The 24759-nt window shown below is 46.7% G+C and overlaps 3 protein-coding genes and 1 non-coding gene across 4 annotated transcripts; 3 read left to right on the forward strand and 1 right to left on the reverse strand.

Moving 5' to 3' along the window:
• Positions 1-337: 337 nt before the first annotated feature.
• Positions 338-1178, forward strand: LOC112898712. Its single transcript, XM_025966985.1, has one exon. The coding sequence runs from the start codon at positions 658-660 to the stop codon at positions 976-978; it is 321 nt and encodes a 106-aa protein (XP_025822770.1). The 5' UTR covers positions 338-657; the 3' UTR covers positions 979-1178.
• A 9062-nt stretch (positions 1179-10240) lies between these two features.
• LOC112899897 (60S ribosomal protein L34-like) lies at positions 10241-11973 on the forward strand. Its single transcript, XM_025968548.1, has 4 exons — positions 10241-10409; positions 10504-10583; positions 11453-11562; positions 11660-11973. Exons 1-4 carry the CDS (start codon positions 10331-10333, stop codon positions 11748-11750), a joined length of 360 nt encoding a protein of 119 aa, XP_025824333.1. The 5' UTR covers positions 10241-10330; the 3' UTR covers positions 11751-11973.
• A 646-nt stretch (positions 11974-12619) lies between these two features.
• TRNAL-CAG lies at positions 12620-12700 on the reverse strand. The gene has a single exon. It is a non-coding gene; the product is annotated as a tRNA-Leu (tRNA).
• A 70-nt stretch (positions 12701-12770) lies between these two features.
• On the forward strand, positions 12771-17041 carry LOC112898765 (ATPase ARSA1-like). Its single transcript, XM_025967052.1, has 11 exons — positions 12771-12934; positions 13251-13459; positions 13545-13604; positions 14190-14285; positions 14746-14811; positions 14894-14962; positions 15062-15127; positions 15735-15797; positions 15881-15979; positions 16264-16398; positions 16622-17041. The coding sequence occupies exons 1-11, from the start codon at positions 12826-12828 to the stop codon at positions 16757-16759; spliced, it is 1110 nt and encodes a 369-aa protein (XP_025822837.1). The 5' UTR covers positions 12771-12825; the 3' UTR covers positions 16760-17041.
• Positions 17042-24759: the final 7718 nt, after the last annotated feature.

Below are 24759 nucleotides of genomic sequence, written 5' to 3' on the forward strand. Positions count from 1 at the left end.
TTCCACCTGGCGGAATCTTCCAAAACAGCGTTCAGTGATTGATACGCAACACAACTGCATGCACTCTTTCCTTTCCTTTTCCTTTTTCTTCGTGGGCACGCCCGCTTGCCTTTCCTTAATTCTCTGCGATCCAAGCTCTAATCCTTCAGCAGTTGTAACAAACTGACATTGTCTCCTCCTCCTACTACTTCTACATTGCATTTACTACACGAACGCTTTTGTTTCTTTGCGCCAAGCCAAGCCACGGGGTGTGCATGCAAATGCGCAAGCAAACCTCAAGTGTGCGCAACAGCAAAAAAAGAAAAAAAAAAGTAATGTGTTGTTGCCTTGTTGGGTGTCCATCCCTTTGGGCTTTACGCTTTTGGACCGGCCGAGATCTCCCCTCACCCGTCGCCGTTACAGATGCGGGCCTAGACGAGAGGACACTGGACACCCCCCCTATATCACCGGAGCAAAGGCGCGCAAGGCGGCGGCGTGGCATTGCGAAACAGCTTAGCAGAGATGGCGGCCGGAGCTCCTCATAACATATCAGCTAGCTAGCATTCTCATGTCGCAAAGCTAGGCTCCGGCAGTAGCGCGCCGCACCTAGCAATCTTCTAGAGCATCGCTCGCCCAGTCGCCCCCGGCGGCTGCTGCAAAAGGGGGATCGAGGACAGAATGAGAGTCCTCAGCCTCGTGCCGCTGGCGGTTCTTGTCCTCGCCGCGCTCCTGAGCTCCGGCCCTGCTATCGTCCGCGGCGTCCGGGTGCCGCCGGCGGTTCTCGCCGCCGGGCGCCAGACGGGAGAGTACCGGGGCGCCTTGCCGCCCGAGCAGCGACGACCAAGGAGGACGGCCGCCGCTGCTAGCGGCGCCAGCGCCCGGCTCGACGCTTCCAGGAAGGCCGCGGGTCCCCTCCCTCCCTCCACGGTGTTCGACCCCGACAGGATGAGCAAGCGCCGGGTCCGGAGAGGCTCCGACCCCATACACAACAAGTGCTGATGATCGCTGCCTCTTCGACCCCAGAGCTTCCAAGTGTCAATTCTCTTGGTTTATTTCCTTCTGATTTTCTCTTCTTGAAAACTCTCTCTCTCTCTCTCTCTCTCTCTCTCTCTCTCTCTCTCTCTCTCTCTCTCTTCCATTTAGCACTTTTTCTTTCTGAGGCTAGAAGAGCTGTTCTGCCTAGGGTGCAAACGATTTTGCCATGGAATGGAATACTTGTACAGAGAATGCATCATGTCAATCAAAGATGAGTGGGCACGTTGAGATCCACGTTTGTATGTAACCATGTGTTTAGCTCGAGTTGCTTTTTTTTTTGAGAGAGAGAGGTTTAGCTCGAGTTGCTTGGCGAATGTGTAACCGAGCTCCAAATAAAAGTTCATAGAACGGTACTCATAGGATTCACACCAAATTCAGGGATAGATTGACTCAGAAGTGGATAATTTGGGGAAGAATAGAGTCAGCAAGAGAAAGGGGAAGACGAGTTAGGGAAGACAGGTTCAGAGCTAGTTCCCAAGACAACCAATTCCGTTACAACGGCTGGGTTATATGCCCGCCGAAAGAAATGGCTCGCAGGCCGGTAGGATAACGAGCTAGGCCGTCGGCACAAGTATTCTTCCCGCGATGCTCCAAGGCTGCTGTCTACTAGCGCCGTGACATTGCCCCCTTCTCAAAATCCAGCTTGTCCTCAAGCTGGAGCAGTAGGAAAACATCGATGAAAATCCCGAAGTTCTTCCCATGTTGCCATAGCCGGCGGTAACTGCGACCACTGAACCAGCACTTGGTGGACAGGAGCATTCCCAGCTTGAATCATACGGTGGTCCAACACAGCAACAGGGGGCCAACTGAATCTTTGGGTCAGTAGGAATAGTAGACAAATCTGTACTGACCTCATTGTGCGGAGGAACATGTTGTTTAAGCTGTGACACGTGGACAACCAAGTGAATCCTGCGAGCTTTTTGGATATGCGCCAGCACCATGACGATGGCTTCGCAAATTTGCTAGTCCGCAACCGGCCTTCACAAAAATACTGTTATAACAGCCATCCGTTCTACTTGTTTGCCATCCGGTACACTTGAATGGTACTAATCCTGTTGAAACTCGATCTATGCACGCAAGAAGACCGAAGTACCCTTGTTGGAAGAGTGAAACGGAGATAGACGCTCCTCTCTCTCCCGTTCTCCTGCTCCCCAAAGTCCTCTCCTTTCTCTCCCGTTCTCCTGCTCTCTGAGTGTGTCTCCATGGTACCTGGGGGCCGCGCGAGGGGAGGTGGGAGGTGGGCGACAGGAGCTACTGGGCTTGTGACGGGAGGTGGTGGGGGCGCGACGGGAGCTGGGGGGGCGGGCGACGGCGGCGGATCTCAGGGACGGCGGCAGGGTCGACGGCGGGCTGCGGGGCACGCGGCAGGAGCTGGGGGGCGGACGACGGGAGCTGGGTGTCCGCACATTAGATTGGAGTCAAAAGTAATTACTGCGGTAAACTTTTTTGGATGACAAACGAGTAGTGCGGATGGCTGTTATAACAGTATTTTTGCGAAGCCAAGTTGCGGACTAGCAAATTTGCGAAGCCATCGTCTTGGTGCGGGCGCAGATCCAAAAAGCTCAAATCCTGCAACTAGAAGGAAGGTCCGGTTTATAAGCTGCACGGCCAACCCTCTGTAGAATTTTGAAAGGCCCAAAGAACCTGAAAGACAACTTCTGATTGGTCCGACTTGCCACCGATGTCTGAATGGATCTTCAAATAGACCAAATCACCAACTTGAAACACCCTCTCCGACCTCTTCTTATCAGCATGACTCTTCATTCGTTGTTGGGCATGAAGCAACTGTTGTTGGATCAATTTGGTCAGCAGGTCTCTTTCAGTTTACCACTGCTCCAAATCAGGTATGGTACAAGCCAACAGATTATCAATACCAAAATGCCGGGGAGGATGACCATATAACACCTCGAAAGGGGATTTACCCAAGGCAGAATGGAAAGTTGTATTATACCAAAATTCAGCTAAGGGTAGCCACTTGTGCCATTGTCTTGGACAGGAATGAACAGTGCATCTAAAAAATGTTTCCAAGTATTGATTAAGTCTTTCAGTCTGGCCATCAGTTTAGGGGTGATAAGATGAGCTCATCAACAACTGGGTGTCAGTGAGTTTGAACAGTTGCTGCTACACAGCACTTGTAAAGATCTTATCCCTATCAGAAATCATCTGTTGAGGCAAACCATAGAGCTTGTAAATGTTGTTCAGATAGACCTGGGCCACTTGCGAGGCAGTAAAAGGGTGTGAAAGTGGAATGAAATGCCTATATTTGATGAATTTATCAATCACAACCATGATGACATCACACTTGTTGGACGAAGGAAGTCCTTCAATGAAATCCAAGCTGACAGTTGTCCAAGGCTGAACAGGTACAGGCAATGGTTCCAACAAGCTAGGTGTTTTGACATGTTCTACCTTAGCCTGCTGACAAATGGTACACTCCATAACATACTGTCTGATGCTCTCTTTCATCTTGGGCCAAGAAAACAGTGCCTTAATTCTATGGTATGTGCCATGAAAGCCAGAATGGCCACCAACACCACTGCTATGTAAGGCTTGTATAACATGCTGCTGAGCTAGGAGGTTATTACCAATCCAAACCCTTCCTCTGAATCTTATGATGCATTCCTCCAGAGAATAACCAGCTTGATTAGGTGAGGTGAAAGCCAATTCAGTTAACAACTGGACAGCCTGAGAATCTTCCTTATAACCCTCAATTAAGTTCTCTATCCAAGCAGGTGTGCATGCTGACATAGCACAAACAGGATGCAAAGCCAGACAGCGAGAAAGAGCATCAACTGCATTGTTAGTGCATCCCTTCTTATACACAATTTTGTATTGTAAATCCATCAATTTCAGAAGTGCCTTATGCTGAATCTTTTGTGTGAACACGCTGCTCTGTCAGGTGCAGGAGGCTTTTGTGACCAGTTCTAATGATGAACTCCTTAAATTGCAAATATGGGCGCCACTTTTCAATGGCCATTAAAATCGCCATACACTTTCTCATATACTGACAGAGCTTGGTTTTTCTTGCACAATGATTTGCTCAAGTAAGCTTTGGAGAACAACACCCAGGCCAAAGTCACTAGCATCATTCTCAATCACAAATGTTTTAGAGAAATCAGGAATGGCTAAAACAGGTGCCTCAATCATAGCTTGCTTCAGGAGGGTCAAAGCTTCCTCAGTAGTTGCCGTCCACTGAAATGCGACTCCTTTCTTCAGTAACAAGGTTAAAGGTCTGTTGAGCATACCATAGTGTTTAATAAACTTTCTGTAGTACCCATTCAAACCAAGAAACCCCTCTTAATGTTTTCAAGTTGGTAGGTATTGGCCAGTCCTGGACAACTTTCACTTTAGATGGTTATGTGGCTACACCAGCAGCTAAAATACAATGCTCCAAGTATTCAATCTCCTGCTTACCAAAGGAACACTTGGACAGTTTGATGAAAAACTGGTTGTTGTTAATGATCTCAAACACCCGGTTCAACAACAAGATATGTTCCTCCAAGGTTGCATAATAGATTAAAATATCATCCATGGAAACTAAGACACCTTTTCTGAGTAAGGGTTCAAAAATTTGATTCATCACACTTTGAAAGGTGGCTGGTGCATTGGTCAATCCAAATGGCATCACCAAAAATTCATAAAGCCCTCTGTGAGTGCGAAATAAAGTTTTGTGTTCATCACCCTTAGCAACTCTGATTTGATGGTAACCAGAACAAAAATCGAGCTTAGAAAACCACATTGCTCCAGCCAACTCATCAATCAGCTCATCCACAATTGGCATCGGATGCTTATTCTTCACAGTGATGGAGTTCATGTGTCTGCAGTCCACGCAAAAGCGCCAAGTGCCATCCTTCTTTCTCACTAGGAGTATTGGTGAAGCATAAGGGCTAGAACTGGGCCTGGTAGTTTCATTTTTCAACATTTCAATTAACTGCCTCTCAATCTCACTTTTCTATGCAGGAGAATATCTGTAAGCTCTAACATTGACAAGTGTTGCCCCTGGCACTAGAGAAATTTGATGGTCACATTGCCTTGATGGTGGTAAAACAGTTGGTTCTGGTTCTTGGAACAGATGATCAAATTTTTGAATGAGTTCTTTAATTTCTGGCACATCAACACTCTTAGAAATACTGCAAATGGCAGAATCCACCAAAGTGTCCTGTTGATCCAAATGTTCAGGACTCTCTGGCAACATCTGAACACAGTGAGTTATAGCTCTTCTTCTCAACAAACCCTTGAGCTTACCAGCACTGATAGCAGTGCACTTGGATACATCAGGTTGCACACCTTTCAGAGTCATCCTCTTCCCTTGGTATGTGAATTTCATGATTTTCTTGCCCCAATGCACCCACATGGGGCTCCAATCCTCTAACCAGTCCAGCCTCACAATCATATCAAAACATTTCAGAGGAAGTACACCAACCTCAGACTTGAATATGTGACCCTGAGATGCCCAAGTCAGATTGTGAATCACTTGACTACACTTCATAGGACTGCCATCAGCAGTGACATATTGTGCTGCAGGAACCTCCAACATGTCACATGGAAGTTGTTTAGCTAGAGATTCACTAATAAACATGTCAACACTTCCTGAATCCACAAGAATCGGGACTTCAATGGCTCCAATGGAACCATGCAGTCTCATAATCTTTCTTTTAGTTTGACAACCGGAGGGTAGAGAATTGACAGCCATCACCACTGTCACGACCCAAAATGTAAAAGCACAAGATAAAAATTTAAAACATCATCATGAGCACCATCCAAGCATAATCAAGCATCATGTGCATGTTTTGACATGAGTTACCCATTTTCTTTGTTATTGTTGAGTGTAGCTTGTGAAGGAAGTTTAAAAATTGCTATGTGGCTGTGCACCCAAATATTTTATTAAACTACTAGATTTCAAATGATGAGTTTTAGATATTTTTCCTCAATTTTTGGGTGTCTCTGCCGAGCCATAAAATTCTTGGAAAGTTTGAAAACTGCAGTTTTGGATGATTTATTGTGGGCAATTCTTGATGTATTTTTGAGTGTTTGTTGTTGCATTATATTCTTCGTAGTGTGTTCTTGCTTCAGTTAAAAATTGGTGAATTTTGGAGCTCGGGAAATGCAGATTTTTGATTTTGCAAGTTGAACCGTTGCCTTTCCCCCTTTTTCCCTTCTCCCGGCCCCACCTGTCATCCCCCTCTCCCTCTCCCGCGCGCCCGGCCCTCGCGTCAGCCTCCCCCTCCGCGCCTCCCGCGCCTCTACGCCCGCCCGTTGGGCGCCCGTGCGGCGCGGCACGCCGGCGGCCGCTGGCTCGTCCAGCGTGGCCGCCGCCGCTTCGCCTCTCTTCCCCTCCCCACTTTAAATCACGCCGTTCTCCTTCTCCCCTCCAACCCTAGCTCACCGAACGCCTCTTCCTCTCCCCTCCGCCACCCGCCGCCGTCGCTTCACCTCCGCCCGATTCCGCGCGCGTGCACCACCCCCTCCTCCTCCGCACCCGGCCCCAGCCCTTCGCCGCCTCTTCCTCTCTCCTCCGCCGCCCGCCGCCGCAATCCGCCGCCACCGCTTCACCTCCGCCCGATTCCGCGCGCGCGGGCCACGTCGTGGGCGCGTGCTGGCGCCCCTCGTGGAGGGTCAAGGCCGTGGCCGGCCTTGACTTCGCCTGGCCCGGGGCTGGCAGCCTGGGCCCACCTGTCGGCGCCCGGGAGTGCCGGATCCGGGTGGCTCTAGCCTTTTTCCCCACGTTTCACCCCGTTATTTCATGCTGATTCTTGTAAATTGCATAGAAATTGTTGTAGATCTCCAAAAATTATGAAATTTATTTTGTTTGAATCCTCTATAATAGATCTACTTAGATAAATTTTATGCATGTTAGAGTCATGTACCTTGAGTTATAGTTTTTTCTTGCTAAACCAAGTTAATTGTTAATCTTGTTGTGTGATGCTTTAAAAATGCTAAGCTAAATCTTGTTAAATTTCTGATGAAATGCTTTATCTCATGGTGCAGCTTTTGTAAATGATCCTAGGCTTTTTGATAGGGTTTTAATGCATTTTTGGTTTTGCTGCCTGCAAAATTGTTTATTGTGTAACTTTGGATAGAAAAGTGATAAAATGATAAAACCACTTCTGTTATCTTTTTTTATTATGTCTTGTACCCCTGGTAATTTTATTAGGATTTTTGAAAATGCTTTGCATGGCTTTTTAGATTTAACTTGATTCTAGTAGCTAAAACTTACAAATAACCTAAATAATTCCACAAATATGTTTTTGATGCAAACTCAACTCTCATGATTTTCTCTTGAGATCCCCTGTGTGCAGAAATTACATCATGATTTATTCTTGCTATTTTGTTGCATGAGCAAGTTCGCCTTCGGGCTTAGAATTTAATTGATTGATCGAGCTTCACGTACGTTGCTTGCGTGCCTCCTTGTGTTAAGTGTTACTTCATTTCCATTCCATATCATGCCATCTCTTTTCATATCATTAGCATTATCCTAATGCATACATCTCATTTATGCATTTTAGTGACCGAGACGCCGGAGGACGCACCTGTTGAGCCCACCGAGTTCGTTGAGACCGAGCCGGGAGCCGAGTGTGTTGTTGAGCAAGAAGAGAACCAAGGCAAGCAGCTAAGCATGATTCCTTGACCTATTTAACTTGCTTAAATTTAGTTATTTCACTTGGGTATCTATGCTTATGTTAAATAATTATCTATTGCATTGTTGTCCCTATTTTCATACAATGTCCTCTCTTGATTTTGTATATCCATGCCCTTGGCACACCTAGCTAGATGCAACTCATTTAACTAAATGCTTAGTCGTGCCTAGAGTTGGTAGGTATCTTGTAGGAAAAGTTGGAATAGGATCACTTGTATCACCCACATTTTGTTATCTTAAACATATTGTCCGGTGTCGGATTGTTGGTTTGGATCGGTCTAGTTGGAAGTGTGGTTTTGAGGTTTGAGCGGAAGGTAGGGCCTAGAGAAAGGAGTCTCGGAGGTTTAGTCCGCTTGAACCGATTAAGGACCGTCCGTGGATGACCTTGGAAATTGAGCACTTATCTTACTATCACATATCCATTCATGGGGTGGATAAACCGAATACCCTCTAGTTCTAATCGTTGATGCACGGTTCTAGATGCGTGGCCGTAGGGCTTTGTAGAGAGGCTTAGGGGTGTCCCCGGTGGACCTAGGTAACTCTCCGCGCAAGTTAGGCGTGATGTTCAACGGTTGCAACTTGTCAGGAAAGGTTGATACGAGTACCCCCTCACCCCACGTGATCGGTTGGGTGAGTCGCATGGTCCTTGTGTCGTGTGGGTAAAGTTGTACACCCTTGCAAGGTTAATGAATCAATTCGAATTGCCGCGCCCTCGGTTATGAGCAAGCTCTTTATCCTACGAAATCTTCGTAGAAGTTTTGGTCGAATGGTTGGTGGCATGTTACGTTCTCTCTTGTTGATGCTTAGGATTTGAGTTATCTAATTAACTAAAATTTGAGGTAGGTTGGGCAAGATAATTAAAATGCTAGGAGGCTAGATGGTGGAGTTAGGGAGCTCATGCTTAATTAATTTACTTAACCCTAAAGCTTTTTGCGAGCCTTCATATGCATTTTTCTTGATCTATTTATTCGCGTAAGTCTTGCGAGTACCTTTGTACTCATGTTGCTTTGTTATACTAAGTTGCAGGTGAGCCGGAAGTGGTGTTTGGCCATTTCTACCCCGCCGAACCCGGCGCGGGTGAGGAATAGGCCAATATGGTCAATGGTGTCCTTGAGCAAGACGCCATTAATATTATGTATCGTTATATTTTCCGCTGCGTATCGTACTTGGGGTTATCATGATAAACATTAAGCTTTATGGATCTTATCTCTTCTATGTTATTGTGAGCCCGAGGCTTGTATCCTTATTGAACCTTAAAATTCGGATTTGGAACCTTCCCTTATGTCATTGTTGTAATGGTTAATGGCTTAACTTTGTATTAAAAATTGCTCTTTGTGGATCAATGGTGATGTATGAGCTTGTGACGGTATGTGCATATGCGTGATCTTGGGCATGTGTTGGAGCACATACCGGGACTACCGGGTTTAATATTATTTTCGGTGAAAAGTTAAGTTGGTTCTTGGGAATTTAGATGTGGGTTAATCCGTGGCGCGCCATTGGTGCGAGCACGAGTTAACTCTCATCTTCATGATAAGGACCGACGGTTTCGCTTAAAATGATATTAAATTGGGCGGTTCTCACAACCACGTCACACTCTTCTTCTTCAGACATACTACCATCCTCATCACAGATAGTGTCCCACAATTCTTCAATCACATGTAAAGACACTTGACAAGACAAGTATGGTTATGGCCCCATTTCTCACTGTTAGAGAGTTTGAACTTCGGCGATCTTCGGGTCCTGGAAATCTTAAGCTCCCGACTTGTAACCCTCGTCGTTGTTCTCCTGATCCTTTCGCTTTCCTGCTTGGGGGAGGGGTGGAGCGTTGAGTGACTTGCGGAGGCTGACACACTTGAAGAGCATGTGTCATGACTTCGGGTGCATTGGGCATTATTTGTGCAAAACTTTCTCAAATTGTGCGTCATTGTTCCCCGACTTCTTGCCATGAGGACTGCGCTCAACAGTCGCGACTTCTTGGTCTGGCTTGCGCTTTCAGGGGTTCCCCAAGTGGTTCCGCTGTCTTGTCGAAGTGGCTGTTACCGTTGCCCTGCTTGTCGCTGTTTCGCTTGGGGAAGCAATCGTTCTCCTCGTCCTCCTGGTCGGCCCACCGTGCCATCATGTCACGCAGCTCCACGTCAGTAGTCGGGCGATTGCATCTGAAGTTGTGGTACGTGTGCTTCGAGAAGAGTCCGTTCTGGAAGTAGCGGATGACGTCCTCGTCGGTGATGTTGGCGATGGTAGCGCGCATCTCGAAGAAACACCGGGTGTAGGATCTCAGGATTTCGTTCATCTCTTGCTTGACATGGGACAGATCGTGGTGAGTGTCCGATTAATTATGGATCCTTGAAAGTTGTCGATGAAGACCCATTTGAGGTCCTTCCATGAGTCGACGAAGTTTGGCTTTAGGCTCTCGAGTCAAGTGATTGGCGCGGATTCCAAAGCTACCAGGAAAGAAGTAAAGTGCATTGGTGGAGGTGGATGCACCTGAGACCTCGGCCACCCGTACTGACCCTTGGATCAAGCTATCCGCAGCCACCCGATCTAGGTCAGCTTCCGGACCCCTCCTTTTATCCGCTCCCCGCCTCATCCCACCAAGTTTACTCGCCCAGGGTTTTAGCCGCCGCCGCCGCCGCACACCGAGCAGAGAGGGAGGGAGGGGGAGAGAGAGAGGTCGACGCCATGGTGCAGCGGCTCACGTACCGGAAGCGGCACAGCTACGCCACCAAGTCCAACCAGACAAGGGTCGTCAAGACCCCAGGTGAGAGATCCCCCTCCGCGCGTCCCCGGTTTCCCTGGCTGCGGTCCGAGTTCTTCCGCCGTTCGCGTATCTGACTGCCACGCGATTGCCGCAGGAGGGAGGCTCGTGTACCAGTACACCAAGAAGAGGGCGAGCGGGCCCAAGTGCCCGGTCACCGGCAAGAAGATCCAGGGGGTAAGCCGCCCCTCTCCCTTCTACTAATTGGAAACCGTAGAACAGTCTTGGTGTTGTTCGTGCTGCGATAGTGTGGCTTTCACTTAGCCTACCAGCTTTCTGGGATCGGATTAGTCTCTGGTGATAATGTGGATCAGGTGCCCAAATTTTCGTTACTGACCTAGTATTTGACACGTTATGAATGCCTGTGCACCTGTTCTGTTTTACTGAATGATAGATCGGACCTGTTGTTTCATGAGTGCGTTGCCTTTTTGAGTGTTTTTGTGGTGACCCAGCGCTCAATTTGTGTTGATTGCAACAGCGGTAGACATGGTTACTCAATGCAAATCAAATTGGTTATACAAACAACTGAGTGGTGCTAGCTATGGTCTTCAAACTTTTGTTGAGGAGGTGTCATTGTTATCAACAGACATAATCCACAGCATCAGATACAAGAAGAAGCAGGCAAGCCTTCGTGGCTTTGTTGCAAGCCTTCGTGGACTGTATGTGCCTATTTGTCCTATGTTAGCACATCTCAGATCCACGGGTTAAAAGTCCTTTCGTTTTATTTTTTGTTCGTTTGTTCTTACTCCTATAAACTTGTAAAGTGATCAGATAATGCATTGCTATGATAGATTGACATAATGGTTTACTGCTTCCTCTTGTCTGTGTCTATCACTGGTGTGGTAATGGGCTGCTAGCTCTTTTACTTGTTGTGGGAATATTTTTGGAGCGGTAGAGTTTGTAGTTGTAGTTGCGGTTTCATAGAATGTCTCTTGCTACTGTAATAATAATGTCCTGCAGGGAATACATTGCTTGATGGTACAAATTTGTTTATGCTGTGTATTGTTTCGTGCAAGTTATAATAATGTTTGTTTTGATGTTTGTAGATACCTCACCTAAGGCCTGCTGAGTACAAGAGATCCAGATTATCCAGGAACAGGAGGACTGTGAATCGTCCTTATGGTGGCGTTCTATCTGGTCAGGCTGTTAGGGAAAGGTTAGTATGCTTTCATGGTTTTATCTGTTGATGCTGACTAGCATAGTAGTGTGCATATCTTCTGTCCATTCCATCTCCTAACATTCCCATATTACAGGATCATCCGCGCTTTCCTTGTTGAGGAGCAAAAGATCGTGAAGAAGGTTCTGAAGATCCAAAAGACCAAGGAGAAGACAACATCAAAATGAGACAGCCAAAGCTCTCTACACCCTTGAGAACTTTTTGGAGGATGATGGTGATCGAATCTCTATCTGTATGCTAGGCTGGTGGTTTCTGAATTGTGAATCTAGCTAGAGATTGTGATCAATTTTCCATGTTGTCAGGATTGGAAGTCTAGACATCTTCCATGTTCCTTGTGGTTGGCTACTCTTAAATTATATATCCACAGATTTTCTATATGTCTGGGCATTATTTTTGTCACGTCGTTCCTGGAAAAGAATGTTCTACTTACGCCGCATGTCAGTTTGTGTGGTTTTCTGGTTGGTCTTTCCGTGGAACGCTCCTTGTGAGCAACGTGATGTTATGCCAAATGAAGAGATTGAGACTTGAGAGGCACAGGGATATTTGAAAACTATTCAGTGTCGATGCTCTGGTGATTTGTAGATATTTGGGCTGATTGCGTCAGCTTGTTTCAGCTGCAAAGACAACCTTGGGCGCTGCGCTTGCGCCGTTACGCTGGAGAAGTCCAGCCCGGGGCAGTGGACGCAGAAGTGGGAGAGGAGCGGCGGGCGGGCGGCCTTGAAGAGTTGATGGAGCGCTGCGGCGAGCTCCTCGTGACGGCGCTGCGCGTCGCCAACGTCTGGGACTCTTCTCCTACCGTTGCCACCGCCTGTCAAACTCAACACGACCTTGTCACGGCTGGCGCTGCGTGCCCAAGAGGTACTGTCCAAAAGTTTAAGGATATCGCCAATCATGGCAGCGGCACTGGAATCAAAAGTGCATATAGTTATAAATAAAAGCATGCTGCAGGTGATATCATAGGTTCATAGAATCACAGGCAGGGTTACCAACTTACCACGTTCATCTGCCCCAAAAGGGGAAAAAAAAGAAAAACTATTGTCAAGAATGGGATTCGAACCCATGCCCTTTCGGACCAGTACCTGAAACTGGCGCCTTAGACCAACTCGGCCATCTTGACACATGTGCGTCAGTTTGACAAGAGAAATGTAATTCGTGCATTCAAAACCGCTCCATAGCTCCGTCAGGCGCACATTCCCTAGACGGAAGTACCAACCCAAACGCTAAACCCACCACCGGACCAAAATGGCGGCTCTCCTAAACCCTACGTCCCGGCGACTTGCCACCGCTGCCTGCCGCCGGATCTCGACGCCGGCGGCAGTGGATGCCCTTGTGTCTCACCGGAACTTCCAAGGTTTGCCCCCTTGCCCATCCCTTGTTCATGTACCTGGAAGCCAATGCGTGCGACTTTCGATTGGGTGCTTTACAAATCCCCTCTTTTCATTTTTTTTTGCGATTAGAAACCAAGAGTTGGTGGTCGCTGCTAGATCCTTGTCTTTTAATGTTTATTGTGCGGGAAGGTTCTAAATATTAGATTTTGTGGGATCCGATCAATTTCATCATGCCTGGTACTCTCGCTTCAGAAATGATTTACTAATTTAGAACCCGAGATTGCCCCCCCTGAATTTGAAGGAAAACACTGACTATCCCCCTGCTAAAACCTTGGACAGAGAGATGCAGTTCCAGTCTGGTGGATGTGAGTGGCAGGTTCAGTGAGATGTTTGATGCTACGCAAAGGTACTACGTGGTTGGAGGCAAGGGCGGTGTTGGGAGAACTAGCATGGCAGCGGCACTTGCTGTGAAGTTTGCCAACCATGGCGAACCAACACTCATCGTCTCCACGAACCCAATACGATCACTGGGTGATTCATTTGAACAAGTATACGAAGGCCTATCTTGTGTACATATTACTTGAATTGTGTTTTTATTATCTTTGTTGAATATATTGCTTATGCTGTTTATAGGACGTGAGCGACAGCAAAGTTGTACGTATTGATGGATTTGACTCTCTTTTTGCAACTGAGGTACGAAAAGTTATGCTAAAATGTTTGCCATTCTACTTTATTCTTTGCTCTCTGAGCTACTGTGATTAAGCAGGTGCTGTCCAGTTGGAAAATAAACACCTTGGATTGTGTTGATGGTAACCCATTTCGTATTTTTAGCTCACTGGCCATTTGCTGGACTTTTAGTCATAATACTGATATTTTAGCAACAAATCCAATGAATCTAACTGCAGTGGTTGATGCTTTTTTTGGGAAACGTAGTGTGTGCAAGTTGTGTATTTCAAGAATAGGTTGGATCTATATGACTGCACTTTGAAGTACATTTTTTTTTTGATAAATATTAAAATTTGCATGATCTTGACAAATTACTTCTGAATGACCTCAGAAATCATATGGAACAACCATGTGTTTCGTGACTCGTTGCTGTAAAACAAATGCTTAGTTTTGTTTCTTTGCTCAAAGTTGATCCAGAACATTCACCCTCGACAGGGCTGCTCTCAAGGTGTGATGATGCATTTGCATTTTCTGGGATCACAGATCTCTTTCTTGTGATGCTAGTTTTGCTTTAACTATCTGTTATATTGTTTGGAACACGTTCTTTTACAGATTGGCCATGTGAAGTTAGAGGGGGGACGTCCAGGTGTTGGATCTTTTATCAACAATTTGATGGGAAGTATGGGGCTTGGAACACTTGCTGATCTGGTATATACCACCTAGAAAATTCGCACTTTCCTTCTCCATTTTTTTTGTTTTAATGGCCCTCCAATATATTGTTAATCACAACACTAGATGAATGTAGTAACTGTAAAGTTTCAAGCTATAGTTCTTTGCTGGCTAAGTGTATATTAATTGAGCACTGATCTTCTCTTTATTAGGGTTGTGCCCTGAGGTAAGGAGATGCTTGAGCTTTTTTAGGGGAGTTTCATATGCTTGTTTTCATTCTTTAGCATGTATCATCGTATCAGGTCTTCAGCATTGTAGTTTAGTGGTCTGTTGATCCAGCATAGCACTTACACTTGTTTGGTTATTTGCTGTCTAATCCCATGAAAATTGCCACAGACAAAACCTTTGTTTGCTCAAGAAGAGAAGTTTATTTCTTTTAGTTTCTTGCTAGATCACATTACTTATGCATACATTTCTCTTTCCTTTCATGGTTGCAAAGTCTATGCTCGATGATATACTGAGTAGATTCCCCCCGGGACTTGAAGAAGCATATGCACTATCAGAGGTATCAATCAAAATTTACATGATTTATTATTTGCTCACGCACTTTCCAAAATTACTCATCACTTGATGTGTATCCTTTGCAGCTGATAAAGTCAATCGAATTGCAAGGGACCGATAAATTTAGGCGTATAGTGCTGGATGCTCCGTCCACTGTTCGTCCCCAGCTCACCTCAATATTTGCAATCAAACTATACTATTCATCTTTTTTTTCCATCCACCGACAATTATTTGACTGCACATTTATTGCACAGGGACATACACTCAAGCTTTTGTCAGCTAATAATTGGATTGAAAAATTCCTCGGTATAGCCGTTAAGGTGAGCTTTAACATAACTAGTAATATTATCTGTTATAACTCAATGCTACCTTCATAAAACTCGTTTGCATGAGTATATGTTTGCACTTGTTACCTTTTTTTTTTTCATTTTTCTTGTCATAATTAGGTAATTTGGACTGGGGATATTTGTTTTCTTTTTGAGATTTAATTATATATGTCTGATTGTCTGTAAACTTTAACACCAATCTGTTTTTCTGGGTTTCCCTATTTTGAGTCGTTTGGTGTTGAATTACGGAGTAAATGTGTTAGTTCTGTTTCACCAATATCTATGTAGACATGCTGATGTGAAATAGATGGCAATAAATTCTATGCAGCAAAGTCAAAAGTCACAATATAATGGACTTGCCTCAATGTGGCATAACTGTAGGCTGTAGTATACTTTTGTTGCAAATGCATGTTGGTGGTATCGAATTGTTTAAGAAGAGAAGTGGTGCAGATACTAAGTGTTAAAGGCTGCAAGTACTACAAGCTGCAGAATGGGAAAATTTTCTGGCAACATTCTTCTCTTTGAGTTTTTCTGAGACCTTGGAAACAGTCTTTTGGTTATGCAAATGTGTAATGCATGTTACTGCACATTGTAATTTCAGGGTGTAAATGCCGCTTCATCCATGCCAATCTTTAAATCGTCTCTTGAGAAATGGCAAGAAATTGTAAGTGTGCAATAGTTCCCAGTTGATTTATATTAATGTGCGTTGAAAGCAAATTACAAGCTTATCATCTTCCTTGTTTCAAGTCTTCGGGGCTAGAGAAACTAAGGCAGCAGATTGCTGGAGTGCATGAGCTTTTGGTTGATCCACGATCAACAGAATTCATCATTGTCACAATTCCAACGGTAAAAGCTACCACCCATTTTTTACATTGCTACCACCATTTTTGCTATTTCGGCAACAGCTATTTGTTTTTAACTATAGTTATAGCCTGTTGACATCTGGAGTCATGTTTACTCTTGTATGCGTGGACTGCCATGAACAATATAGATTATGTTGCTGGGTACATTCACAGTCTTATTCAAAGTAAAGAACAATTCTGTCTTGACATGAGGTTATGAAATAAATATGGGGCTAGCTGCAGACGAGGAGTCAGCTTAATCTTACTTGTGGGTGCTTGTTTTCTCAGATGATGGCAGTTAGCGAGTCATCAAGATTCCACTCATCCTTAAAGAAGTATGGTGCACACGCAAGGAGGCTTGTCATAAACCAAGTGCTACCGCCATCTGCGTCCGACTGCAGATTCTGCGCTTCAAAACGGAGGGTAAGCAAACTTCTGCCATTCTCACAAAACTGCAGCAGATTTCCCATGGCTTCTAGCACTCGATATGGACAGGACGAATCCATGCACTGCAAGTTTACTGCTTTTTAGTGGATATATAGTGCGGCATTAATTCACCGCAGGCTTGTTCTCGAATGGCACATCGCTTGTAGTATAGCTTTTGAATCAGGGTGCAAGTGTCTGAGTGGAAACTTGACAATTTCAGGAACAAGCACGCGCCTTCAGTGCGATAAGGGAGGACCGCGAACTCAGCGGGCTGAAGCTGATCCAGGCCCCGCTCCTTGATGTGGAGGTGAAAGGCGTCCCTGCACTCCGATTCCTGAGCGATTCAGTGTGGAAATAGCTGACACCTTAGAAACCATTTTCGACTGCATTTTTTCTTCTGAATTTCATCTTACTGGTATCTACTATCGCCTAGTAGTCACTGCAAAAGTATGGTTAGGCCTGGACATCAGAAGATAAGCACAGCAGGATCACACTGTTCAGGACCTAGAGCAGTAGACGCTTGCTCACCAGCGGAGAACCCCAGGGCTTGCTTAACACGTCTGTTTTTTTTGAAAGATTTAACACGTCTGTTACCAGTGTTTGTTCTCTGAAATGTGAAGGGATAAGATGGAAGGACTCAGCGTCGGGTCTTTTGTCTGCTAGTTCTCACAAAAATCATGTGCTCCATTTTTCTTTTTTTGGAAATAAGTCCAGGCGCAAGTCCATTTTTTTCTGGCGCAACACGTACCAGTTGCGTACTATTGAATCAACTGCGACTCTGGATCAATCCACACCACGTCGTTGCATCCCGTCAGAGGCTGTCCCCATCTCTCAGCAAGAGGTGCCTGGACGAGACGCAATTTTCATGTCAAAGCTCGATCTCTAGCTAGGCAATCACCGGTTCGATGAGTGGCTTAATGGTTTGATGGTATGTTACACAGGGCGTGAGATATTTAAAGGACTTCGTGATCAAAGAATTATGAAGTACTTTCAGGCCATCAAAAACATGAAAATGAATTTGTCTCGGTAGAATTATGAAGTACTTTCAGGCCATCAAAAACATGAAATTGAATTTGTCTCGGTCTCCTTGCCGCAATTTAGCTTAAGTGGTACGCTCAATTTAGCAATCAATGTTCACAATTAATTTTCAATTTAGCTTAACAATTCATAAAAGATTTTCTATGAAATATGGTAGACAATGTATCCAAAAAATTGGGCTTGAGACCCACATGAATCAGTCAGTAGTGGGAACCCATCCTATGTTCCCATCCAAACAATTCATGTGAATTAGGATGACAATACAAGTTATTGACTGACTAAGAAAAGAGAACTGTCCAGCTAGTAACTTTAGCGTTGGGCTTCTCCATAGCTCGATGGCTAGTACATGAAAGTAAAAATTTAGACTGGTTTAGGCAATAGCCCTAGTTCAGTATGGAGTGATGTTCTTTATGTTCGTTACGTTCGAATGCTGGGTGTTTACAAGCATGGAGCGCTTGCAAGTGGTGTGCGTGTGTGTGGTTGCGTCCTCGAGAGAAGGTCCAATTTCACCCCATATATATATATATATATATATATATATATATATATATATATGGTGTGCTGAGCTACACGTGAGAGGGGGTATCCGCCTCCCGAGGTTGGTTCCCTGGGACGACGGAGGCCACGCAGGCCGCCGACGCCGCGAGGAGGGAGACCGCGGAGGTGGAAGCCCGGGAGAAGGGGCTCGCCGAGGTCGGAGCGAGGCGGCTCGAGAAGTTGGAGCGGCTGGTGGAGGAGCTGGAGGCTCAACTTCGGTCGATGAGGGACGAGTCTGAAGGTAGTCATTTGCCACTCCCCTCGTGCGTGCGCCGGGATAGTGCTGCCCGGCTTCTTCCTTGCTCAGCCCTTTCACTTTGTTGGCCAGATCTTCGGCTGGAGGCGGGTTCGATGCGCCGCGCCAGGTCGGCCTTGGAGGAGAAGCTTCTAGAGTCAGATCGGGAGCCGTCCTCCCTCCGAGGTGCGGCTGGCGTGCTTTGCCAGCCACGTGCTCGGCGTCGGGACGGACGTCGTGCCCTTTGCGGCTCGGCTCGAGGCGGTTTGGGGGCGCGGCGAGGAGCTGATCGCGGAGGGCGTCTTCGTCGGGGTGCACGCAGCGTTCGCGGCCAAGGCTTCCCATTACGAGGGCGTGGATTCCACGGTCGTGTCGGGTGGCTACGCGGGGGGCAGGTCCGATGAAGATCTCGACCGGCTGACTGCAGGGATGGGGCCCCATGCACAGTGTCTGACCCGCCAGCTAGACCCCGCCGACATTCTGGGGCGTGATTGGTTACCGCATGCCCCAGCCTGCATCGCACCGGCCGAGCCAGGCTCTCCTTGGCCAGGCTGCTGCCATGCAATTGCTCACCGTTTAGTTGCCTGGGCGCATGCAGCATGGCCAAGCAGGGAAGCTGTTTGGTTGCCTGGGCGCACGAGTTGTCCTTGCACCGCTGCTCTCTCCTCTCATGCAGCTCGCGCATCCCAGCCTGCATCGCGCCGGCCTGGCCCGACAAAAACGCTCGATTCCTACGTTTCCCGCGGGCCTGGCTGGGAGGCGCATCTTGCACCACAGGAGCCTGGCTCGGCCGCTGGCGCAGGCAACCAAACGCTCAGAAGTTGCATGCCGAGAGAGCCTGGCCGGGCTGGAACCAGGCAACCAATCACGCCCCTGGTGAACCGCCGCGCTCGCGCCGAGTGATTTCCTCGTGCTGACCTGCCATGAAAGTTGCTTTTTAGATTCTGGTTTAAGGTTTGAACGAATGTGGGCCCTGATGGCGAGAACAAGTTTTATTTTTAAGTTAATGTCGTTTTCGCCTGCTATCCGATCGTGCTTTGTTATCTTTTGTTGTTGCGATTTTCTTTGTTGGCGCATGCTGAAATTTTGGGGGCTGACCCGTTGGACTCGCTTTAATACGGCGGTAACGCGCGGGTCAGCCACGAACAACATGAGAGAAACATCGCATAGCTATGATTGACAAGCGAATTATTCGAAAAAAGAAGCAGGTTGCTTAACATAATAAAGTAGGATAAATTGGATAGACGCCACGGAACTTTGACGCGTTTTGAAAAACGCCACGGAACTTTTGGGCCTTAGAAAAACACCACGGAACTTTTACTCGGCTTTGATAGACGCCACGGGATACGTTTTGGGGGCTGTGTGGCCCACTGTCTGGGGAGAGTATTTCCATATTTCCAATCGTGCCCCTGCTCACCTCATACATGGCAGGATCTGATCCAAATCTAAAAAACACACACACACACGATGGAGCCTCTGTTCTTCCCCGAGTGGAACCCCTAGGAAGGCAGCCGCTGCCGCCGACTGGCATCGCCGTCGCCTCCGCCGTCGAGGTGCGCACGACCCTGACCCCGACCCTCTGCTCCACGATCTGCGCGGGCCGCCGCCGAGCTGCGCCCGACCCCGACCCCGACCCTCTGCTCCACGATCTGTGCACGCCGCCGCCCGCCGAGCTGCGCCCGACCCCGACCCCGACCCTCTGCTCCACGAGCTGCGCCCGACACCCCGACTTCCTCCACCTTGTTGTATCAGCGGCACCATGGAAGGGATGGAGCTAGCAGTTCGGTCAGAACCGTAAGTGTCTTCCTACTGTCTGTAATTCGATTCTTGTTCGTTTGGACATAGTAACTATAAGGATGATTATAACCATTGTTGACTCGTCGCTTTATAGGATCATGTTCAGAGTAGACGTTAAGGTCGAAGGTTTCATGTCAGTTGATGCTAATGGTAGGAAGCGTTTTACCAGAGGCTTTACACGTGATTGGGTAATGGATAGCGATAGCATGACGCTGGATTTGCTGAATAGTACATTAAAATCTGAAACAAGCTGGGGTGAGAATCAGAAGGTGATTTTTTGGGTGCATGACAAGAGGGCCGGTGAGGATCATCTTATAGATTCTGACAACCAACTCAAAGAGGTCATTGACATGTACAAAGAAGAGAGGAATTTTATACTTTATGTGTCTGTGTTTGATAAGGAGGTGTGTGAGCCCATTGAGGTTGTGCTGCTAATCAACCAAAGCCATGCACAATCTGCATCTAATGAAGCAGGACCAAGTGCTGCTGCTCATGCAGAATCAGATGATGAGTTGCCTAATATGGATGATGTGTTTGACGCTGCTGAGGAGTATGTGGGTGTTGATGATGAGTATATTTACGGTATTAAGCCACAAAGTACTAATGGGGCTGCTACTGGAACAACCCATAATGAGTCTGCTACTGCAACAACTAATAATGCTACTGCAACAACCCATAATGAGCCTTCTGATGAGGCTGCTAACCAACCTCCTACTGAGCCATATGTAGGGGCAGCACGTGCTGCTAGTGGGAATGTGGTAGAGCCAGTGATGAATGACGATGATCCTCAGTTTCTGGTTGTAACCCATGACCCTGAGTTACCAGACATTACGAAAGATGCACTGTTTCCCGATATGATTACATTCAGAAAAGCTATTAGGAACCATGCTGTGCAATCTGGTTTTGAATTAGCTCCTGGTGTGAAGACAGATAAGACAAGATTTATAGCTCGTTGCGCTGCCAAGGGCTATCCATGGCGTATACGTGCCTCTAGGTTGCAGGACGAAATAACAGTTCAGGTGATGGTGTAACTAACCATTAATGCTTTGTTTATAATCTGTTCACTGAAATATTGTTCATGGTTTAATGTTTGAAACATTTTTTCTTGCAGATAAAATCATTGCCTGAGGAGCACAACTGTTCAACAACCAAGCTATGTGAGGGCAGGATGGCGACACAGGAATGGGTTGCAGATCATTTGACAGACTGGGTTAAAACCAACCCAGGGAAGGGTGCTCTAGCTGGTAAAGAGAAGCTGGAAAAGCAGTACAAAATCAAGTTGAAGTATTCCAAGGCATGGTCAGGACTGAAGCTAGCCTCAATGAAAGTTCATGGTACATACAACAACAGTTTTCAAGAGTTGTTCAACTGGGCATCAGAAATAGCAAAGGAGTGTCCAGGGTCAGTTTTGGAGATAAATGTGGAGAAAGTTGGTAGGAGACAGAGATTTAAGAGAATGTTCTTTGCACTGAAGCCTTGTATAGATGGATTTTTGAATGGCTGCAAACCGTATATTGCAATAGATGCAACTAGACTTGTTGGTAGATACACTGGTCAATTAGCTTCAGCTACATCCGTTGATGGTCACAATTGGTTGTTTTATGTTGCATTTGCAATTTTTGACTCAGAAACAGAAAAGAACTGGACATGGTTCATGGAGAAGTTGCACAAAGTTATAGGAGACCCACCTGGTTTAGTCATTTCTTCAGATGCATGTAAAGGTTTAGTGGAGGGTATTGCAGCAATATATCCACATGCAGAGCATAGAGAGTGCATGAGGCACTTGTATGCCAATTTCTTGAAGCAATTTAGAGGTCCAATTTTTACTCAACACCTCTACCCTGCTGCAAGATCATACACTGTAGATAGGTTCAAGTGGCACTTGCAGAAGATAGCTGAGCATTGTCCAGAAGCAATAACATGGCTTGACCAACACCATAAAAGGATATGGTACAGAAGTGGCTTTGCTGAGAATTGCAAATGTGACTACTTGACAAATAACATTTCTGAGAGTTTCAATAATCAAATTAAGGGACTCAGAGGACTATTGCCTCATGAATTGTGTGATGGATTGAGAGTGCTGATAATGGAGAAGATGGCATCCAGAAGGGATATTGGGAGACAATTAGATGGTGGTATTCTACCCTCTGTAATGATGGAACTCAACAAAGCAAGCAACGAGCTGAAGGTAGTTCAGATTTCTCGAGGAGGTGTTGACTTTGCAGAAGTGACACTTATTGATGCAGATAATGTAACAAGGAGGCACACAGTGGACTTAGAAAACCACAAATGTTCATGCAGAAAGTGGCAACTCACAGGCAAGCCATGCAATCATGCTTTAGCTTGGATATGTGCCAACAGAGGTAAAATTGCAGACTATGTGCATCCATATTATTCAGTTGAGAAGTTCAGGGCAGCATATGCTAGCCGGATCCCCAATTTGAAGGATAGGTCCCAATGTAACTTTGTTGATCTTGGGTACAAATTGTATCCCCCAAAGCAAAAGAGAGCGGCTGGAAGGCCAAAAGTGCAGAGGCATAAAGGCTTTCTTGAGCCAGGCAAGAGAACTGTGAAGTGCAAAAGATGCGGCGGCTTCGGACACTTTGAGAAGACATGCAAGCTGGCAGAAAAAAGTGACTCATCGTCTGATGATGACGACGATTCCAGTGACTCAGAAGAAGAACCAAAGCAAAGGTAAACTTGTTTCCTGACTTACACATCAAATCCATGTTATGTACTGAATGTTTACTTGTGTACTGAATGTTACGTAGGAGGAAGCGTAAGGCTGAGTCAAGTGAACCATCAACTTCCAAGCAGGCTCCCAAGCAGAAGAAGGCTAGAAAGAAGGCTCCTAAGGCGCAGGACAAGGCACCCTTGGCGCAGGACAAGGCACCCAAGCAGAAGAAGGCTAGGAAGAAAAAGACTCCAAAAAAAATCAAGGAAAAGAGAGCGCTAGCTGAATCAAGTGCGCCACCTGCGAGAGTTGTTAAAAAGCTGGCGGACTACCTCAACAATTGAAGCTATTCCATCGCCTTTTGTTGATTATGTGTTTTGTACCCTTATTTTGTTGAAATCATGGACATGGTGTATTTCATTGTGGACTTGTTAGGGTGAACATGTGTACTTCATTGTGGACATGGTGTGTTTCTGGACATGCTTTGGTTCTGGACATGTTTATGTGTTCTGGATATAAATTGACAATTTCTGTACATATGGAATACATAATTCCTGCACAAAATACATGCCGATTTGCACCTTCTATCCATGATTAAACACCATTTGAAAACAAGAATGTTTTATCTCATTCATTTGACAAACAGTGATACAAACATGCCGATTACACATCCAAGCAAAACATACATAATACACACTCTATCGACGACAACAGATGGCCTAATTAACTTCCTATTCAACATTCTAATCTCTTGTTTCATTTCAGCTAATTCCCTCATGACCACACTGAACACTTCTTCCTTCTCTACCACATCAGTACCACCATCTCTCAGCCTTGATCGCAGCCACCTCATGTAATCCAACTCCCACTTGAAGAATGAGCAGGAACTAGGATCACCCTGCACATTGGCCTCGCACTTGAAGAAATAAGCACCAGCTGAGTCTTGCTTCGTGCTTTGCAATCGAATAATGCGTTTAGCACACAGCGGACATTCAAGCAAAGGGAGAAAACGGGGATCATTGCTGCTGAAAGTTTGCCGTTGCTGCCCGTCCCAGCTGCAACCGAGCCATGGTGCTCCACGCCGGCGGCGCACGTTGGACCCTGCAACCGACAAGCCAACATCAGACAGAGGGGCGACGGAGAGCACAGGGGCGGCGCGCAGCTCGTCGGGGGAGGCTCTCCTAGGCGCGCACCTCGTCAGGGACCTCATCGGGGACGGAGCTTCGTCGCCTGGCCGGATGCGCACCTCGTCGGGGCCTGCGCGCGCAGATCAGCGGCAGCACACGCAAATCGGCGGCGGTGTGCGCAGATCGTGGAGCAGAGGGTCGGGGTCGGGGTTGTGCGCACCTCGGCGGCGGCGGCGACGGCGGTGCCAGTCGGCGACGGCGGCTGCCTACCTAGGGGTTCCGCTCGGGGAAGAACAGAGGCTCCATCATGTATGTGTGTTTTTTTTAGATTTGGATCAGATCCTGCCATGTACGAGGTAAGGAGGGGCACGATTGGAAATACGGAAATACTCTCCCCAGACAGTGGGCCACACACCCCCCAAAACGTATCCCGTGGCGTCTATCAAAGCCGAGTAAAAGTTCCGTGGCGTTTTTCTAAGGCCCAAAAGTTCCGTGGTATTTTTCAAAACGCGTCAAAGTTCCGTGGCGTCTATCCAATTTATCCAATAAAGTATGTACATGGTGTGTATTGAGCCCCCGCGGGCGGGTCGTGCCGGCTGCACGCGCGGGTTGGCACGATCCGCTCGGGAGATATATGTGAAAGAGAGCGATAAATTTTAGCAGCGTCCGAGCATCGAGCCGAGCGAGTTCTAGCCTAATGTTAATCTAGTAATAAAATAAAGGACAGACTAAGGGTAAAAGCATGTAGCTGTTCGATGTTCCAGCCGTTGGAGTAGATCTCGCCCTTCTCGTTCCTTAGCCGGTAAGTCCCCGAGCGGAGAACTTGCGTGATGATGAAAGGTCCTTCCCAAGGAGGTTTCAGCTTGTGCTTGTCCGTAGTCGGCTGCACGCGCCAGAGCACCAGGTGTCAAGTACGTTGTGTTGCCGGCCCCGATTCCCCCTAGCGCGAG

This window comes from Panicum hallii, chromosome 7 (genome assembly GCF_002211085.1).
Source record: "Panicum hallii strain FIL2 chromosome 7, PHallii_v3.1, whole genome shotgun sequence".
NCBI classification, from domain to species: domain Eukaryota; kingdom Viridiplantae; phylum Streptophyta; class Magnoliopsida; order Poales; family Poaceae; genus Panicum; species Panicum hallii.

Excerpts from the sequence above, each read along its gene's own strand:
- LOC112898712 (XM_025966985.1), top strand. The coding sequence starts at position 658 with ATGAGAGTCCTCAGCCTCGTGCCGCTGGCGGTTCTTGTCCTCGCCGCG.
- LOC112898765 (XM_025967052.1), top strand. The coding sequence starts at position 12,826 with ATGGCGGCTCTCCTAAACCCTACGTCCCGGCGACTTGCCACCGCTGCC. Across the intron at positions 13,605-14,189 it reads ACTCTCTTTTTGCAACTGAG|ATTGGCCATGTGAAGTTAGA; the intron begins GTACGAAAAGTT and ends GTTCTTTTACAG. Across the intron at positions 14,812-14,893 it reads AAGCATATGCACTATCAGAG|CTGATAAAGTCAATCGAATT; the intron begins GTATCAATCAAA and ends TATCCTTTGCAG.
- LOC112899897 (XM_025968548.1), top strand. The coding sequence starts at position 10,331 with ATGGTGCAGCGGCTCACGTACCGGAAGCGGCACAGCTACGCCACCAAG. Across the intron at positions 10,584-11,452 it reads CCGGCAAGAAGATCCAGGGG|ATACCTCACCTAAGGCCTGC; the intron begins GTAAGCCGCCCC and ends TGATGTTTGTAG. Across the intron at positions 11,563-11,659 it reads GGTCAGGCTGTTAGGGAAAG|GATCATCCGCGCTTTCCTTG; the intron begins GTTAGTATGCTT and ends CCCATATTACAG.